The 20,001-nt window shown below is 40.1% G+C and overlaps 2 protein-coding genes across 10 annotated transcripts in view; one reads left to right on the forward strand and one right to left on the reverse strand.

The window, feature by feature from the left end:
- LOC134212432 (6-phosphofructo-2-kinase/fructose-2,6-bisphosphatase 1-like) overlaps positions 1-20,001 on the forward strand; it is a 319,297-nt gene that overhangs the window by 33,815 nt on the left and 265,481 nt on the right. The gene's annotated exons all lie outside the window — the stretch shown is intronic.
- Positions 3,881-20,001, reverse strand: part of LOC134212433 (alpha-N-acetylgalactosaminidase) — a 208,515-nt gene continuing 192,394 nt past the window's right edge. For all 8 annotated transcript variants that reach the window (XM_062690284.1, XM_062690292.1, XM_062690290.1 and 5 more), the window contains 5 exons: positions 6,379-6,823; positions 6,151-6,312; positions 5,895-6,092; positions 5,560-5,724; positions 3,881-5,490 (listed from right to left, as the gene is read on the reverse strand). In XM_062690284.1, coding sequence (XP_062546268.1) covers positions 5,332-5,490; positions 5,560-5,724; positions 5,895-6,092; positions 6,151-6,312; positions 6,379-6,823 — 1,129 coding nt within the window. In that variant the 3' untranslated portion in view covers positions 3,881-5,331. The remainder of the gene's footprint in view (positions 5,491-5,559; positions 5,725-5,894; positions 6,093-6,150; positions 6,313-6,378; positions 6,824-20,001) is intronic.

Below are 20,001 nucleotides of genomic sequence, written 5' to 3' on the forward strand. Positions count from 1 at the left end.
AATTTTAACGACTTAAATCTAGAACTAAGAGGTCTGAAAACCTCTATTTGAGAGGCGTGAAGGCTCAGTAGCTTCGTTGATAACTCGTAAGCTTGGAAGCCTCCTTTCAAGAGGCTAGGAAGCCTCCTTTCAAGAGGCTCGGAAGCCTCCTTTCAAGAGGCTCGGAAGCCTCCTTTCAAGAGGCTCGGAAGCCTCCTTTCAAGAGGCTCGGAAGCCTCCTTTCAAGAGGCTCGGAAGCCTCCTTTCAAGAGGCTCGGAAGCCTCCTTTCAAGAGGCTGGAAAGCCTCCTTTCAAGAGGCTGGAAAGCCTCCTTTCAAGAGGCTCGCAAGCCTCCTTTCAAGAGGCTCGGAAGCCTCCTTTCAAGAGGATAGGAAGCCTCCTTTCAAGAGGCTAGGAAGCCTCCTTTCAAGAGGCTCGGAAGCCTCCTTTCAAGAGGCTCGGAAGCCTCCTTTCAAGGGGCTAGGAAGCCTCTTTTCAATAGGCTAGGAAGCCTCCTTTCAAGAGGCTCAGAAGCCTCCTTCAAGAGGCCTGGAAGCCTCTTTTCCATAGGCTCGGAAGCCTCCTTTCCAGAGGCTCGGAAGCCTCCTTTCCAGAGGCTCGGAAGCCTCCTTTCCAGAGGCTCGGAAGCCTCCTTTCCAGAGGCTCGGAAGCCTCATTTGTAGAGGTTTGGAAACCTCCTTTCAAGAGGTTTGGAAACCTCCTTTCAAGAGGTTTGGAAACCTCCTTTCAAGAGGTTTGGAAACCTCCTTTCAAGAGGTTTGGAAACCTCCTTTCAAGAGGTTTGGAAACCTCCTTTCAAGAGGTTTGGAAACCTCCTTTCAAGAGGTTTGGAAACCTCCTTTCAAGAGGTTTGGAAACCTCCTTTCAAGAGGTTTGGAAACCTCCTTTCAAGAGGTTTGGAAACCTCCTTTCAAGAGGCTTGGAAACCTCCTTTCAAGAGGCTTAAAAACCTCCTTTCAGGAGGCATGGAAGCCTCCTTTTAAAAGGTTTTGAAGCCTCCTTTCAAGAGGCTTGGAAACCTCCTTTTGAGTGGCTCGGAAGCCTCCTTTTAAGCTTACTTTGAAGAAGCTCGGAAGCCTCCAAAAGTCATAAAGGTCTTATAGAAAGCTTGATGTGTAAATTTAATTTGAACAGCAAAGTTTCACAGAATAACGAAGATTTCATACAACATGTTGACGAGCCATATATTGAGTTAATTTTCAGGTACGTTTTCCATATATCTTATCGTTCACATCAAAAAGCAATAGGGGGTACCTCAATGAATGTAAAAATTCAAAGGGGTACCTATCTAGGAAAAGGTTGAGAACCGCTGATCTACACCAATAATGTCGATGTCATACGCAAAACCGAGGAGCATCTTCTTCTTCTTATTGGCATTACATCCCCACACTGGGACAGAGCCGCCTCGCAGCTTAGTTTTCATTAAGCACTTCCACAGTTATTAACTGCGAGGTTTCTAACCCAGGTTACCATTTTTGCATTTGTATATCATGAGGCTAACACGATGATACTTTTATGCCCAGGGAAGTCGAGACAATTTCCAATCCGAAAATTGCCTAGACCGGCACCGGGAATCGAACCCAGTCAGCCTCAGCATGGTCTTGCTTTGTAGCCGCGCGTCTTACCGCACGGCTATGGAGGGCCCCGAGGAGCATGTAAGACTTTTTGATGATGGTTCCCTTTCTTTGCACACAAGATCTTCGAATTGCACCTTCCAGAGCTACGTACAGTTGTTCCACTATAGGTACAAGGGAGTCAATTTCATTGAGAAAAATAATTGGGTTTCAAACAAAATTTTATGATAAGTTGTATTTAGCATCATGTTTATACCATAATGCATCAACTAAAACTATAGTAGAGTGTGTAATTGAAAAAAATCATATAGCCTTTACGTATACTTAGTATACGAGAAAGGCAAAAATTATATGACCTCCACTAAAGGTGCGGTTACTCTATTGCTTCAAAAGAAAATGTTTATTTTTTTATGGGTATAGAGATTTAATTGATTACAGGGCGTTTTACACCAAAAACTTAAAAACGGCGTAACTCGAAAATCCCACCAACGATTTTTTTGAAAATTTGTCTAGAAGCGTAGAATTATAGTAGGAATCGAATAACGGCTGCCGATTAAATGGTATATTTATTTTCATAATAACGGCAAATGAAGCACCGTGCCGTGATTTCACCGATTGAACTCTTTATGCAAAATCCGGGTTACTATGGTTGAATTGTGTTGATCACAGTAGCTGTATGGGATCTTGGTATGGGATGAGAGTGCCTCTATCGTTCTAAAGGTTCCCCCAAACACACGCGACGCGACAGTCGCGACGCGATTTTATCGCTTGGCGACAGCGATTCTTTCGCCGTTGGTATGGAAGCGTAAATAGAACATTGCCGGCAGCGACCGAACGATAGAATCGCGGCGACTAGTTGTCGCCGTCGTGGCGATAAAATCACTTAGGTCTGGGGGAGCCTTAATACTTCTGCTTTACTGTGATAAGTAATAATGCTCCATTGCACGGTGACGTCATGACATCGTCTACCTATATCTTTTCCACCTGTTGAAAACTAGAATACGACAGGACCGGTACTCGTCCAATTTGACAGGTAGTGGTCTAGTTGTTTTCTAATTTTTATCAAGTGGGAAAGAGATAGAAAAGATAAGTGAAATCTCGCGTGATTTTTGAAAACGTCGTAAGTCCAAATGAGAGACTCTCTTTCATTACGCCCTTTTTCACTAATATCGGAGCTAGTTTTCCATTTATTGCAATATTTCCACCTCTGCATGCTAGACATACCTATTTTCTTCAGATCTCTGTTGAAACATCCGATGTAAATGTTAGTATGGCTTCATAATAATCGAAAGAGAAAGTAAACAAAGAGAGCCTCTCTTTAGGACTTACGACGTTTTCTACTTTGATATTTTTCAAAATTTGGCTGCCACGTGGTGGATTCTGCCGGTGAATGCTTTGATAGCACGTGCTATTTGTACTGCGGATATATTTTACACATCTATGAGAGCTTGGAAAATGATCATAAAAGTTGTCATTTTGTTGCAAGGCACAATAAGTACATCGTGAGAAACCCTTTGTAGTCTTTGTACATTTTTTGTAACGAAATATGGAAGTCAAATGGAATCTAATACGTTGGAACTCTGTAAGCATTTTTTTTTTAAATGTGTTACAATTCCGATAAGTCTATGAAGACGAGGTCGGTGGTAGAGTAGCTACCGCTCCAGCCTTATAAGCCGGAGGTCCGTGGATTTAATTCCAGGCTCGTCCTTTTCCTCCTTTGTATATCATTCTTTGTTGTGTTGCACGTTCTACCAAATGGTTCCTACTGTTTTTTACCCTTCAAACTAACAATGCCAAAAAAACCTCCTGCATATTTCTTAAGCAGATGTCCAAAATAACCATCCTTCCCCTTCCCCAGCATTCGCAAGGACGTGCCCAGGCCAGATTTCGACTGTTGGAGAGGGCCTTTCTTCCATCTAAAAGATAGTGATTAGATCCAAATCAATCTACAGGATGGATACAATGCTTGTACCACCTACGAATTTGTGCAAATTGCTTAATGCTAATGGTATCGATTCCAATAAGTCTATGGAATTCTGTGATTATTCTAGAATACCATTTAAGATTTGTATAAGAAAACAAAATATTCCAGATGTTGATCTGAAGGTTTGCAATGAAATTCGTAAAGGTACCCCGAAAAATGGAAGTTTTCTCAAAAAGTAATAGTAAGGAAGTTCTTGGTCCTGCTGGACCATAATATTTCCTTAAATTTTCTTTTAGTTTTCGCAAATGTTTTTTTAGTAACTGTAATAATCGTATGATGGATTGTGATGTTGATTAGTCACACAGAATAACCTTTCAAGCACTTTAGCTCTCACTACCACGTTTATTTGAATTTTTATTATGTCGCTTACCTACTAGGATAAAAATAAATTACATAAACAGAATAAACCCGAGTTTGGATTTCTTCACTTGTTGCTTATGCGGATTATATTTGTATTGCTTGTAGTCATGTTATGTTTTCCAGCCGTAAACCGGTGTTGATAAGAATGATATTTCCGTTCACTCGTTTTTGTTGCTATTCTGCAATTTGGTCAACCGCCCAAATAACTTCTAGCGATGGTGAAAGTTTATTGATGTACATAAAGTATCACATTGAACGCAAAAAAAGCAATGCATCAGCGTGGTCCTATTTTTGGATTCTACCTTTATTTGTATTTTTCAGTTCAACTGCTCTCGTTTTATTTGTGAGCTAAGACTAAGGTTGACAGTGTGGAATGTCTGTTGTTCAAGTTATTTTGGCGAGTTGGTAGATAAAAAAATTAAAACTAATTATCCCTGTCTATCATTTTCAAATCCACTGCCTGCGTATTAGGTATTTCTGTGCAAACCAGAAAGTGAAATTAACAGACGTGAGTCTGCGTTGGGTTTTGTATAATAAATATCACCATGTTAATGAATTCCCTTTGGAGCATCGTCATTCATAATTATCGTATCAATCCGCTTCCAGAGGGAATTCATTGTCTATTCTGGAAAAGCTGGCACATTTTCATTATTAAGCTTTCACTCCTGATTGGTGCTTTTCAAGTTTTTCTTCTTTTTCTTCGAGCTGAGATTATTCCTTATCGTTATTGGCCTACCGAATTAGGCTCGGGAAAAGACGAATCAGTAAAGTGGCCCCTCTAAAACGAGCCGGTAATCATTATTTGTACAATTGCTTCAATTCAGATATACAAATTGTATTACGATTAAATGTCTATTAACGTCGCTATCTACACACGATCGCCTATTGTATAGTATTGGTTCTATTCGCGGTATAAAATAAACACTTTTTTAGTCAACTCATAACGGTTTAAGTTTATGCGTTTGTTTGGTTTGTCTGTAAGATGAATATCTAATTTTGTGCAAATTTTAACAGGGGTTTTCGTCAAATGTTGAACAACTAAAATCATCGCCAATTGTTGAACACTCTATGCATTCTTTGTGGGGTGTATTGGCGATATTTTAAGCAGTGCGTCATTAGGCGATTCCTCCTGATATATTCAAATAATCATGTTCTATAGTATAGCAAACCCTTCAAAACGCATAACCTCAAAACGCATAATATATCGTATCCGATACATTCCTACGTGGAGAGATTACCACCCACGAAGGCTCTCATACTGGCGAGCTCATAGCACTTCGCCAGACTGTTTAGACTTAGGCGCTAGGTTGTAGTGTTTCTTGTTTCATTTCCTATTAATCGTATGTGGGATCACACGGCGGCTGGCTTTTCTTCTTAGAAATGGTAGACTTTCGAGGCGTTGGCCCCTATTACCTAGTTGGGATAGCGATAGAAGATCGGGTTGTACGGTCTCTTGGAGAATCGCTCCGGCTGAACGTCGGCGCGCAGGATCACAACACCCGATGGGTTCACCTTGACCTTGATCTTGGTCTGGGGGCTCAGTATTCCGTAGTCGACTTCCTCGTATAGGTCCTAGGAAAGGGGTTCATTGTTCGTAAATTATTAAAGAGAAACATGACGCAGGTAGTGCGATCATCTCACCTCAACCCTGTATCCAGTGGGTGAGATCAGGCCCAGCTCACGCAGGGTAACGGCTACATCTGAGGGAGTACCGTCGGTTCTTCGGTTCACAAACGCAATGGCGTACGAGTAGAACGTCTGGTAAATGGGTGTGATCGGACGCGACCAGATTTCGATGCCCTTGTGCTGTTGAAGAATTTGAAGTTGATTATTTTATTAACTTTGATTATTATTTTTGAACGAGTGATCTTTGCTCGTACAATGTCTGTACAACATTCTTTTTTAAATCCTAAAGTGGAATTTTCTGATTGATTTAGAAGAGCTTAAAACTCAAATTATATCGCTCATCCCAATACCTTATATATCCGCCTGCCCTGGATTCCCAGTGGATCCTGATCCACGGCAATGATCTTCTTGTTCTGCAGGATCGCTTTGAACTCCGGTCGGATCGTTCGCAAATCCACCGACATCATCAGCGGGGCAGCCATTATGGCCCACAGAGCCATCTGTGTTTTGGACTGTTCGTAACTTAGCCCGAAGTTACCGATGATCAACTACAAAATAAGTGTTTCCTTAAGTACTTTAAGCTTTGATATTGAAAACGTGACTCACCATATCGGGATCGTTCCAGTGGCCAGGACCCGCGTTAGGGATAATCGCGTCCTGATTGTTGCCGTAATAGTCGATGATACTTTCCAGCGAAGCCCACGAATCCTGGATGTCGTCGTAGTTTCTCCACAGATTGCAATGTTGGATGATAGACGAGTAGTTTGGCTGAAACGGGAAGTGCAATACGCAATTAATCACTCGTAGTCTGTTGTTCCCCTACAACGAACTCACATTCATTCCGGCGTAGATCTGATATACAGGCCAGCTGCAAGAGTACACCATTGGGCGACCGGTGGCGTTCAGGTTTCGACCAAACTCCGGATAACCGTGATCCATATCGATCGGCAGCGAGTAGCACCCATCCAGCTTGACGTAGTCCACATCCCAGGAGGCAAACTGGGCGGCATCGTTCTGCGAAAAGCCCAGAATACCGGGATATCCGGCACAGGTATAGTTACCATAATCTTCGTAGATGCCGAACTTGAGCCCCTTGGCGTGCACGTAATCGGCCAGAGCCTTCATACCGCTGGGGAATCGACGCCGATCGGCGACCAGTTCGCCGCGAGGTCCACGTGACTTTTCCAGCCAGCAATCGTCGACGTTGATGTATTCGTAGCCAAGGGCGGCATAGCCCTCGCTCACCACCAGGTCGGACATCGTGCGAAACAGATTTTCGCTGTGGAACAGAATTGAAATAGGGGGAAGATCGTTGTTAGTAAGTTTATTTGTTCATGTTCATGTCAGTAAGTTTATTTTATTGTTTTTTGGTCACACAAAATAGTATCTGAGAAAGTGCTAGAAAGCTCTCTTCTTACTTTTTTTCTAGTAGAATTCAAGGGTTTGTATTCTAAAGAAAATACCACATTCTTCTCTTGTATGATTTTATGATTAGAATCATAAGAATTTCTTTTTAGAATGCCTAAACCAATCTCTTCACATTTTCTGTAATATTCATTAAAATATTCTCCTACTTTTACTCTTCAAGAGTAAGGGTTTCAAATTTATTCAATTCTGTGAGAAATTTCATCTTGTTTTTCTTCGGGATGAACTTCTCTTAGATTAAACATCAAGTTTAAAAATATTGCTTTTTGTAGAATATAATATTTTGAGAAAATCCAAAAAGTAGCAAATGAAAAAGCGCATATCCGAGAACAAGTTAACCATTCTTCAAAGGTGGTGGAAGATGACCATTCTCATGACCTAAATAATACTAATCATGTAATACACCGTACGATCCTGGATTTGTTTTTAGTTCAACGGGTATGGTAGATTTGTTGGCATTGCGAGTGGTTGACGAGTAAAGGGATTCAATAGTCAAGAGTGATCACTGATCGTCTCCAATTCACCTAAGTTACGGTTTATGATTCTGTTTTGTATTTCGATTCATTTGCAATGTGTCCTCTGAACTCCGGTATTTTAGTGTTTCGCACTGCAGAATTTTTTCTCTGGTAGCTGGAATTTTTAATAAACCGAACAAGATTCTAGATCATCAAAAATTCTAAACTTCCTCATACTAGAATCTTTTTCCAGATATTATAAATTTATTTATTATTAATAAAATAATATAAATAATAACTAGTCATAAACTTTATCCGTATCTTCGAGATTTCTATTCGGAGAAAACATAGAGCTCTCCTTTCTATCGGAAAGGTTCCACGACTTTTAGATATTGACATGAAATTGTGGGCTTCGTGGCGACGTCAGTTGTCTAGACGCATGTGCCGTGGAGTGTGGGTTCGATTCCCGCCCTGGTAAGGAGAAAACTTTTTTCAAAGCGGAAAATTCTCCACTGGTCCACTGGGTGTTGTGTAAATGTCCTGTCTGTTGTATAATGCTAGATGTGAAGTGTTCAGTCTGTGCGACCTCTGGTCGAAGACGGTGTTTCTGTCTATTTTGTTTTTAATTCATGTCAATATAGGACAGTTATGCTTGAGATAGCAATATAAAGCCTGTCCACGTTAAATTTCGGACACCCATCTTATAACGCGATTTTTGAAAATTTTCACAAACCACTGAGGCGATCAATTTACATGCCAGCTGAATCTATCCGCTTTATGTGCTGTTTTCAGCATGTTTCAAACACGCCTACATTGATAAAATGACGACAAATCATATGGACATTACCTAAGTGTCCGAAATTTAACGTGGACAGGCCTTATGTGCATGTAATACATATTATGTATGGGCTATATATTTTAGAAACTTAGCCGTGAATCTTGCCCTGTATTATCGGCACGCGTTGACTGGCTCGAGCCGACTCGGGCTGGTTTATGAGTATTTGCTTATACATTGCTTATCTAGTGCCGGCAGCTTTTCATCGCTAACCCTATAAACCTTATCATGCCACTTCAATTTTGTTTAAGCTACACGGTCGGGTTTATAAGAGGGTTTATGGATCAATAGCATCATCAATATGTTCTTCCCATTCTAAGGTAACCCCAACAATGGGTAAAAGTGTTTTAGGCAAAGCTGGAGCAAATACGATGGAAATCGGTATCGGCGACATGAACTCACAACTAGTGAAGAAAGAAATATACGGACCGGTTATCACATCGTATCGAATACCAACGACGCACGATGCGAAAATGCTTCTCTAACATCACGAACTCCGCCCTTAACGCAGCGCAATCTAATAAAGAATCCAATTACTATCGTAATGATAGTAACGACAGAATTCACATATGGACATGACTGTCACATTGGCTACACAATTATCAATTAATAGGCGATCAAAAAATCTGTAAGTTTTTTGTTCAAGCATGTTGCTACGGAGCAACGATAAAAAGCGATTTTCGCTGTTGATTGATGCTCGCTTTTGAATATTTGTGCTCCTGAAAGTTTGATGTAATTTTGATTTTGGATTCGACCCCTGTGGCTTAAAATTGAATTGCTATAAGACGATGGACTGGTTCAAGGTTACGCGCAGCAGATAAACGTCAGGTTTTGATCGTCTTCGCCGTCACCGGGTATTCCCGGAGACTGAACGCCATCATGCTACGTGTCAAACTTCATATTTTTGGGTTCTAAGCGCATTAATGGACTAACCTTGTGGGTATTGAAGGAACCTGAGAAGTGGTAACTTAAGCTACCTTTCAATGGTTTTTGATCGTATTGGCCATCATCCGTGTTTTCTCGCTCATTTTTTAAGTATATTTTATTGGATCGGCATCATCAAGATAAAAGTTGTTTTTTTTAATAATATGCTGACTTATTACAATCAATAAACGAAAACATTAAAAAAATCACCGATGAAGTGGTGTAATTGTTCTTCATATTTGTGGTCTCATATCATTTCAATTCTCCCACATTCCACGTCAGGTTGAAGTCGAACAAAGATGAAACTCTTTTGAACGTTCTCTGGAGGCCGTCGATTACAGTTTTTGCACTGAAGTTGCGACAACGACGACGACTAGGTGCCTTAGCATCAAATTCTCTAGGTTGAACGATCTTGTTGATTCGTTTTATAATTTTTAGTCGCAATCTATTTTTCCTTGAAAAAGTGCGATTTAAATCCGCAGAATGCCCGTTCGCCTTTGACAATTGGACTTTTCCCAAAGACAGTGTACGGGGGCCCAAGGTAGAAGAACTAAACTTGGTAGAATCATCATCATCATCATCATCATCATCATCATCATCATCATCATCATAGAACTAATCTGCATCCTTGAGGAAACAGATGAACGTTGCCATTGCATCCTTGTAGTCTGAAAGTGCGTCTCTTATTCTCACCGGGATCCCGTATACATAACACCTTGGAATGGTTGTGCTTGGAAAAGCGGCAAATATAGTGCTCAACGCATTCTTCACAATAGGTCCGAAAAGGACCTAACCACTTGAAATGACTATTTGATCTTTTTACAAAATTGAGGCATTTCAAGGGGTCATGGAGCTCTTAATTTTCATTAGGAAAACCGTTCTTCTGGTGTCCCATAACAAGGCCCAATACCGACTGATGACATTTTTTTATCCAATTTTTTGCATCGGCCAGTGGGACAGAGTTGGAATAGCGTAGTTCTTAATGTCGAAGACCTGCGGTGTTTTCCATACTGCCGCAGTGGTCAAGAATCCAGGCGAACCTGGTGTTTGGTGCCACACCTGAATAAATTCCCTGGATCCAGGGGTGATTAGGATGATCGCTCTGGAGGACAGCAATGATGGAAGGCGGAATCTGTGAAGATACCGGGTGAGTAGTAGTGACGAAGATGGCAGCGGCTTCAGCAAAGAATATGCTGTATCGACGGGCCAAGCTGTCTGATCTACCCGGGTTTGGACCGGAAAAGCCGAAATCGACGCCTCGGTCGGAAATGAAGCCGTCAGTATAGCGTATTTCGTGGTTCCGGAAGTGCGTTGTAGTAGGCTGGTGAGTGTTTCACAGGAGAACTTCACCGCACAGAAATGTGGTATAAAGGTGAGCCGGTTGACATTCATTCCGAGAACTTGAACGATCCTCCGGTTGGATATGACCTAGGCCAAGCCTGGAGGAATAATGAAGGCGTTGAGAGGTGGGCTACGTGCGGAGATGACTCTTTGGAATTCGACCGAATTTGAACTTCGCCTCGGCCGCGAAGGATGAAAAATATTAACCAAGCCTATTAACTCTGATTAAGGTGGATAGGCAAATCTCGTAAATTGAGGGAAACGTACCCCCTGAGCCGACGTTCTGATACCTGTTTCAGTTATCAACGGGAAAGGGCTCTCCGGATACTAGTCAAACAGTTGATTACAGAATCGTTGATTACCGAGAAAATCGTCTGAACCAGTGAATTTGAGAATAATTTGTGATCATTTTCTATAGCGATGTTCTTGATCTTGGTGGGGGTTTTGGCCAACCACACGCTACGGCGCTGCCTGCGTTACATAATTTGGTCCTGGTGGCCTCACAACTGAATCTCAAACATCGAGCTCCATCGTCGTTGTCACCAGAGGCCAATAGAAACAGAAATTCGGGACCGGAAATGCGGCGGGGTCGGCCACACTCTACGTATTAACCCTGATCAAGGTGGATAGGCTATGTCTTCCATTTTCCACTTAGTGCGGTAACACGCCTCCATAGTTCAACGGCGGTCTGGGTTGGGTTAATACACTATCAATTAGCTGTTCCCATTTTTTAGACTTCGTCTCTCTGATAACGATCTTGTATTGTCTATGTCTCTTAAATAATTTTGGCCTAAGAGTGCGCAACGACTTTCGCTTGGCTTTAACAGCCTGCCGAGTCTCCTCTGTCCAGACGGTCACTGGATTGCGGGATGGTTTTTAGGCAACAACAAGAACTTCTTTGGTGAACTCGGTGAAGGACCAGGGAGGTTGGACCGCGCAGGCAGTCGACAGTGCGCGCTCGTACTCCTCCAAATCCGCCTCCCCGTATTTTCAACGGCATCTCTTGAGGGGCAGTGGAGTTACTGCGGACATGCCAATAGCTGTAGCAGAATTCCTGTTGAAGAAGATGGAGGACTCATCGCCAAGCGTGACGAGGCCACTTTTATAGGGCTGAGAGGGGTCGTTTTATTCATACCACCAGTGAAGAGGAATGGAGGTTGTGGGTTTTACTGCCCGGGTTAAAATGCCTGGGATACCCAGCAAATAGTCTTCAAAGCACAAACCGTAGGAAACGCCGTTGAACAGATGCAATATGTTCTACACTGACGAACAATACTATAATGTAGAGCGCACTACAGAATAGTACAGCGATGTAAGACCGCAGATATCTGTAAAGTTCATTACTTTTTTCATGACAGAGCCCAGACGCTTTGTCGACGACGTAAGGAATATGATGTGAAAATGTCAGTTATGAATCATGATTCCCAGCAAGTTGTAATTAAAAATGATCGGCTATTTCTTGCGATAAAAAGTGATAACACATTTTTTTCGGATTAACTACCCAGTTCATAGTGCATCAATCAACGAAAGCATTGATATTGGCAGATACGTAGAAATATCTGTAGTAAACAATAATAATTGAAGTTCTTGTGTGAAATTGCGCGCAGTAGTTGTGAAGCGTCCAGTCATAAAGCTATGCTAATCAGTGATCTGCATTGATACATTGCTTTGTAGTGTACACAAACGTAACCAATGATAACAAGCTGAGCTAGCTTCGGACCATCCTTATTAGGCTGACCAGATCCTTTCGGTGAAAAAACGGGACAGACGCGCTTGGAAAACGGGACATGTCAAAAAACCTTGTGATAAAATTCAGGAGCTGTGGGAATCTATATCTATGGATTTTCATTTTCCGTGCAAGAAATTAGAAATATTTTAGAGTGAATCATTCACCATTATAACCTTCTATTGTATTAAGTTAGTTGTGGAAAAATTCTTAACTTCAAATTTTTCACTCTTCAAAGGAACGCGGATAAAAACACGAAGGAAAAGAAGATTACGCAACTATCAAGATTAAAAAAATGGGGAATTTCAAAATTTTATTTTAATCTACACTTTGACATGTATTAAGGATTTAATTATTGACCAATATCAAAGACTTTTCCAACTCTGAACAATTGAAAATAACAAACAATAGTCAGCGGGGTACTGCCTAGGGCCGGTTTTAGACATTAGAAGGCTAAGAAGAAAAAGTTTTACGAAAAAATGTCAATAGAAAAAATGCAAAAAGTTCTAATCCTTCGTTAATATAAATGGGAGAAAATCTTAGGATAAGAATAATAAGAATCTCAACAAGAAAAGAACATTAATAAAATGTAATTTTCTTAATGTTCTTGAATGTGGGCATGAAAATAAATGTCACATCTAATCAATTCACAGTTCTTTTTGATCGAAATTGATTTAAAGGACGCTAAAAGTAGCCTCACACCTCGGGAATCTTGTCCATTGATTTTATTCCCATGTTTTCCCAAGAATCGGGTCTCATGCAATTTCCTCGCGAAAAATAAAAAAATCCTGGGCAAGTTTTAGTCTGGTTTACAGCTTGGACTCTCGGAGATATCCGCCAGATTGTGTTTGAAATCGGGCCGTATTTCTAATTTTTCATAACGGAATCCCATAAATCTCGTCCATACACATGGGAGCAAAATTTGCAAACTGTTGGGTAAACTGCCCTTAAAGTATGTGAGGACCTTAAATCTAGTCTTTAATTCGACGAAATTTTCCCTCGGTTTGAAACTGCCTTAAACTCGATTTTGTTCAGTTGATTTATAACTTAATTTTCATGCCGTCGTTTTTTTTACAGTGGATGATTTCGAAATAGGAGATCTGTTCCAAACTCCATCCCACTAAACATATATTCATCTCATCGTGAAACAAAGAAATACGGCACCAATTTTGTAGCTTATTTTTTGTCAACATGGGTGCTCACTGCTGAAAAAAATCACAAAAATAAGAAATAAATCAAATACCGTCGTCGGGGGTGACAATGGGTCAAATGGGGGTGAGAATGGGTCACTATTTCAAGTACTTAGAATGCTTGTAGAATAGATTGAATGTATCTGATGGCAAGAAGACTAAAATATAAGAGACCTGTTTGAGCGATTTTGCTATCCAACCTGCGTGCTGCCGGTGAGAGCGATGGCCCATTCTCACCCCCGATGGCGGTACCTTTCTATTGCTTTGTTTTTGATGGGATGAACATCTGATGAAATCCAAAAGCGATTCCCAATTCAGAATTGTTCAGAAAGACTTTGAATGATTTTTGATTGTTCGAAATAAATCAAATGATTGAAAAATATGTGGTAAAGAAGATCAAAAAAACAAAAAAAATACCTACTTCAGAAGATTCAAAAAGAATAATCGAAAATGAGCTTAATTTGATAATTAGAATGTCTGTCCCAGCGCTTTATTTTATTGACGTTGAGGCGTGACCTAAATTTCCGGAAATTCATATTGATAATATTCCAAAAAGTGGTGTTATTTTGTTTCCGGAAAACTCATGAGGCAAAACGCTTTTCAGCCAGCAGCTCCTAGAGAACATCGCACCCCGCGTATGGTATGGAAAGTACGTGGAGACGCGTAGTACATTGTAGGTTAGTCCCACTAAGGCGTTTTGACTCGCCTAAATGTTAGATTTTTCATCAAAATGTGGAAAATTTGGGTTTGTCCTACCTTCCTTTCGATTATTTTAACACTTTTTTCGCCTAACCTACTTATTTTTTCTAAACTCTATACTTTGAATCAACAATTTGACGCCACAATACACGGTTTGACGCATGGACAACGCATTCCAATGGGTTTTGAACAAAATGACCACTTGTCGTGTTTTCCAAGTATTGGCCTTCTCGGGGGAGGTGGCCTTTTTACATATGATTTTGTTGCGTGCCTGCTTGTCACCCAACTGTTCCATTCGACTTCAGTCGGTGCCGTTGGTATTTTATTTTTCAAGGCGATTTTTAGATTTTTCACCAGGAAGACAACTCCAGACAGAGAGGCACGTTGAGCTGAACACTCGATCACCGGTGTCGTCCGTTCAAATGTTTTCTATTGTAATTATTTCGTAAAATTATGAAGTTTGAGACGTTTTAAAATTTGTTTCAATATCTAAAAAAGTATCCGGGCAATCCCGCAGGTTGGACATTCGAGAATAAACGAGGCCCATTCGCTTAAGGGCCGTTGAAAAGTCCATTAGTGCACTTATTTTTCAAAATCATGAATTTTAAAAAATCGCATGATGGGTTTCAAGATTTAAGAAGTGGTCGCTTCTTCAGGAGAACCAAGATTCGAGAACACTCCGAGGGCGGCCATAGGAAACCGTTGATACGTACATCAATCATGCAAAATCATGAAGTTTGACACATCGTATAACGGAGTTCGAAGCCAACAAACAAGTGGCCACTTCTTCCGAAAGAAAGAGAAGTCCCAGTACTCCCTCGAATATATCCTAATTTTGGCAATTTTTTAATCGGTTCCAGAAGACTATTTCAAAATCGACTAGGAACCAGCTAAGCACCATCATTTTGAAATTTGAATATTTCATTTAAATGAAAGCTGTGGAAGTAAATATTTTGCGGTTAGTATTATTGCATTGCAACAAGTGTTGGGAAAAACTCAAAATCTCAAAACTGTTGAAGTTGTTGAAACACACCTTAAAATCGTGGCTAAGTTGAATCATCATAGGTTTTCGTTTTTCCTCATTTGTCGGAAACAGCGAGTTAGTTAGTCGCATTGAACAATGCTTATGTAAATAATAGATTGTCCCCAAATCTTCTACGCTGATGATATGGAAATTAATTCCGTTATCAAAAACATTGGAGATTGTCTAGTGCTACAGAATCTGCTGGACTTATTCGAAGATTGGAAACAGCTTGGTTTTATCCTGAGGCTTGCTGATGGGTTTCGCGACCCGCTGTTCTTGAAATCCTTCTATTGTGCTTTTGTACGTTCTATACTGGAGTCATCAGAGCTTGTCTGGTGTCCTTACAACAGAATTTGGATTAACCGTTTAGAAGAAATTCAACGTAAATTTCTCCGTAATGTTCTTCGAGGCCTACCCTGGAGATACACCACGAGACTTCCACCGTACGAACATCGATGCACACTTTTGGGTGTCGAAACACTCGAGAAGAGTAGATTGAATATGCAAGCCGTTTCCGTCGTAAAGATCCTTACGAATGAGATTGATGCCCCTGCTTTGTTCAACGAATTGAATGTATATTGTATATGTGCCAGAGCGTTCAATTAGACGTCGTCAATTTCTTTAATTGAGTGCAAGAAACAGTTGCTATGGACAATTTGAGCCGATAAGATTCATTATGTCTTTTTTTTGGAAAATGAGTGAAACGATGCGATTTAGCAAAACTCGCAAACGAGTTACTACCGTGGAAAGGCTCGATGATTAAGTTTTGTGAATGATTTTACCAACACTGATTGTAACTGAATTGATCGATTTCTCTTCGTCGATGTTTTCTTCTTCTTTTTTTTCTTATCTAATCAGCGAAATTCGTCAGTTTGTCGAGTTCATAATTTAGCTTGATAAAGGATGTTTGAATAGTGCACAAGATGCATCCATCTTGGTTGTAACTTTAAAGATATAAACGATAGAAAAAAATAGACAAAGAGATCAATGTATGTAGCTACGTTCTTATGATACTATGAGTGTGATATGTATGAATCAAAGGTCCGTAGTTTTTTAAACTTGAGCTCTTTCTAAGTTGTTTTCTTTAGAACATAATAATTACGCTATTTAATTTTTTTTTCAATATTCGACTTTATATTTGATGCTTCAGTATTCTGTGTTTTCTTCCTTCATCTTCTAGTCATCGTTATTTTTTGACTTCAAAACAATTTATCATTTGAAGCTTTACAAACATTAAGCCTGAGTTTTAACAGCATTAGAAGAACATGAGAAGAGGATTTGAGCAAACGACAGAACAAAATATCAAAATTCACCCACTAAAGTTTCCTAGAACCAATAAGTCGTTGATTGATTTGTTATTCCCGCTTCGGTCGGTGCTTATGAACAAGTGTGGATAACTGAGAATTCTTTTGTGTACTCTTAACCCTCGTTCGAGAACCGTCGCTCTTGATACAACACGGCGCTGTTGAACGTGATTTCCTGCATCCATGATAGGTCGACAATTAGTTCGGTGGACCACAGCACAATAATGGGGCGGCGTTTTTGTTGGTCACCAGTATTTGACCAGTGCAGTGACTTGACGATTGCTATCTTTCGGAAATTGTCTTTCAAGTTTCAAGCCGTTGTTGGTTGGCGTTAGGAGGTCGCTTCCATTGTAGTTGATTGCTCATTTGTGGCAACTGAGGGGATTCACATTTGAATATGAGTGCGTATTATGAAACTCGTGCAGGTTCAAGTGAGTCAAAATCTAACATCAGTCTCCTGGCCATCAGGGTCGTATGAATATGCGACGGAGTATATTTTTTGATTACATGAGTACCCTTTGATCTCCATTTGACATGTCAATGCCATGTCTGTCATCTCATTACTAAAACCGTGGTGCGAAAAGTAAACCTTGTGCGTACTGTTTAAAAGATCCTCGCTAATCCCTCCTCAAGTGTTGGTGGGATGCAAAATTAGCAGCTCATGATCCTAATGGGGAGCTCAAGACGACGAAGGTAACGAGATTGATGGCTGTGGCGTGCGCCAGATGAGATCGGTGTAAGATTCATCATGATCAAGTTCGCAAGTTGCTACGATCGTGACAGTTGTTCTCTATCTTCCACTACGACCGCTCAGCAGCGGGAAACAATCCAATCTCGATCAGTTAATCTGTCGAGCGCGGAGTGTCGTTCGGAGATTGTGATCACTGCTGTGCCATGACATGCCGCTTTGCATTGTGTACGAGGGGTGTTGCGCTTCTTGGAAATTCAAATCTTGATGAGGTGCACTTGAATTTCAATTTACAGCGAGTCCATAGCTGATTTCGATCGATACTTCGATGCTGTTTCAGAAAAGGCTTCTCATACTCCGACTGTAAATGTAAAGATCGATCGCCAGAGGATCGATGATCTATGGGTACGAAATGTCTTTAGGTGTGTCTTCCGATGGGATAGATGATATTTAGGATCAACAGCGTTGGTGATTGTTTTCAGTAAAGTTGAAGCACGTTACTAACCTTGCCATTCGCAAATGCAACGTAGAATATCGAAATGATTTATTTTGATTGAATCGAATCAACCCAATCTCCTGCTAGTTTGTAGGTGTATATCAAATCAATGGGATGCAACTTCATATCAAAATCACAACTTAGTTAATTTAGTACGGATAACGGATCAACTAATTTAAAAAAATAATTCAATTTTGTCTATCTATTCCTAAAAACAAAACTTACCCATAAGCTTAGTCGATAAGCCCTAGTGAAAGATTTAAAAATGTGTGTTTATCTGAATATGATAAATTAAAATATATATATATATATATATATATATATATATATATATATATATATATATATATATATATATATATATATATATATATGTAAGATTTTTCCCATAAAAATCCATTTTTATTTATATGGAGCATAAGAAAATGGTAAGAAAATATTTTCCTCTTATTCGAAGTCTACTGCGCAATTCTATATTCTTGAAGACGTTTCAACTCTGGTGTAATTTATGTTCGCCTGCATCTACTAACATATTCAACCTAACAAAACCTATGATCCCACCGACAATTTCGACACACATCCGAGACGTCTTTCGGATGGTAGTTCAAGCAAATGACAAACGAGTAATCTGTTCGCGACGCTGATTCATGCTTCGTGGAAACTACTGATGAAGCTATACACAGCAAGATGGGCCCAACGAGCCCCGAATAACGACTTATGATTTATGCGCATTGAACAAATTTGCTACTCGTGTAAATTTACTAAGGGGCGCCACAACCGTTGCTGGCGGCGTAGGCGAAGGGGTTAATTTACAGCCAGTACCCATGCAGCTAGTCGTCATAATTATGGATTGCGAGATAATCATAATTATGACGTGTAATCGTAAAATTGCATGCAGACAAAACGAGAACCATTAAGGGATTGATGTTTGTAGCCGTTGGTTGCATAATAATGAATTGTTTGGCAGAATTTTTAAGATTGTTATTTATTAATTAGGAATCAATCTAAAGCTTAGTAAGGGACATTCGAAAATTGTAATTTCAATATACTTTACCTAATATTGAGCAGAAAGGGTGTGATATTTTCTTAGGTTGAGCATAGATACATTTCCACATTTCATACCTGTTCACACTGAGGTGCATCTTTCACAAAGTGATATACGAATGATCGAATACGTTGGATAATAATCCATGATAAACGCCATAAAAATGCTTCAAACGCGGAGTATTTTAACGTTTTTGACGTAGAACTACGTCTGTCTTTTCTATATTGGGGTACACTTTACGATTGCAAAAAATCGAAAAACGTCACGAAAATATGATAGACTTTGATCGTTAATATCTCAGCCGTTTCTCGATGGATTTTAAATTTTCTTGGACCATCCGATCAAGGAAGAGTCAACGCTTCATTCCCGATGTACACTGAAGTTTAGCTTCATTCCCGATTTTTACACGAATCGCTTTGAATGCAATTTTTTTTCCTCTAGAATTTCGGGATCTACGCGGTTCATTTAGACATATTTTGGATTTTTTTGCGGTTTTTTACGTTGTTTTAATTTACGCGGCCCATATCCTCCGCGTAAAAGCTGACTCCAGTGTGTTACAATATTTATGTATGATTATTTACTACTGAACACTTGCTAACAGTTTAGCAATCGGTTTTGGTGAATCAGTCAAACTCGTAAATGCATCGCAAGCTTCTTCTTCCATAGCACTACATTCCAACTGGAATTTGACCTGCTTTCAACTCACTCAATCTCAGCAGACAATCATGAAAACCACCAGTATTGCCACGTAGTTCTACGTCACCTTTGCGTACAACCCGATTGGGCTGCACCTTTGAGTTTTTTGCTTATAGAACCAAAAGGCTAGCTTTTTTTAAGCTAAAGAAGACTGTTTTGAATGTGTCCTATCAGCTTCCAATGTTTGTTTTGGACATTTCTCATTGAAATAGAATTTTTGATCGGATAAGGGCAACGAAAAATTTTGGCAGCATCTGGCGTCGACTGACAACCGTTTGACGTCTAGAATACGTTGCAGTTATCGGACGGTATTCGCTAACTGAAACATAAACATGTTGCAGTTATCTGACGACTAGTGTATTGTCTATAAGAAATTCTTGGGAAATTCCATGAAAACAAAATTCGTTTTCCCTAACAGGTCGTTTTACCGAATGCGTCATCAGCTCGAGAATGCCTTTTGGCCGGAATGATCGTTTGGTTTGGACAATTGGCCGAAAATGTCGTTTGGCCCAACGGGTCATACGGCCAAGTATCAATTACTGAACGGATAATATGGTCAAAAATATCCACCCAATTGGCCAAATGACATTTACGGCGAGATGGGCTTTT

Source organism: Armigeres subalbatus, chromosome 2 (assembly GCF_024139115.2).
Source record: "Armigeres subalbatus isolate Guangzhou_Male chromosome 2, GZ_Asu_2, whole genome shotgun sequence".
In the NCBI taxonomy this organism is placed as follows: domain Eukaryota; kingdom Metazoa; phylum Arthropoda; class Insecta; order Diptera; family Culicidae; genus Armigeres; species Armigeres subalbatus.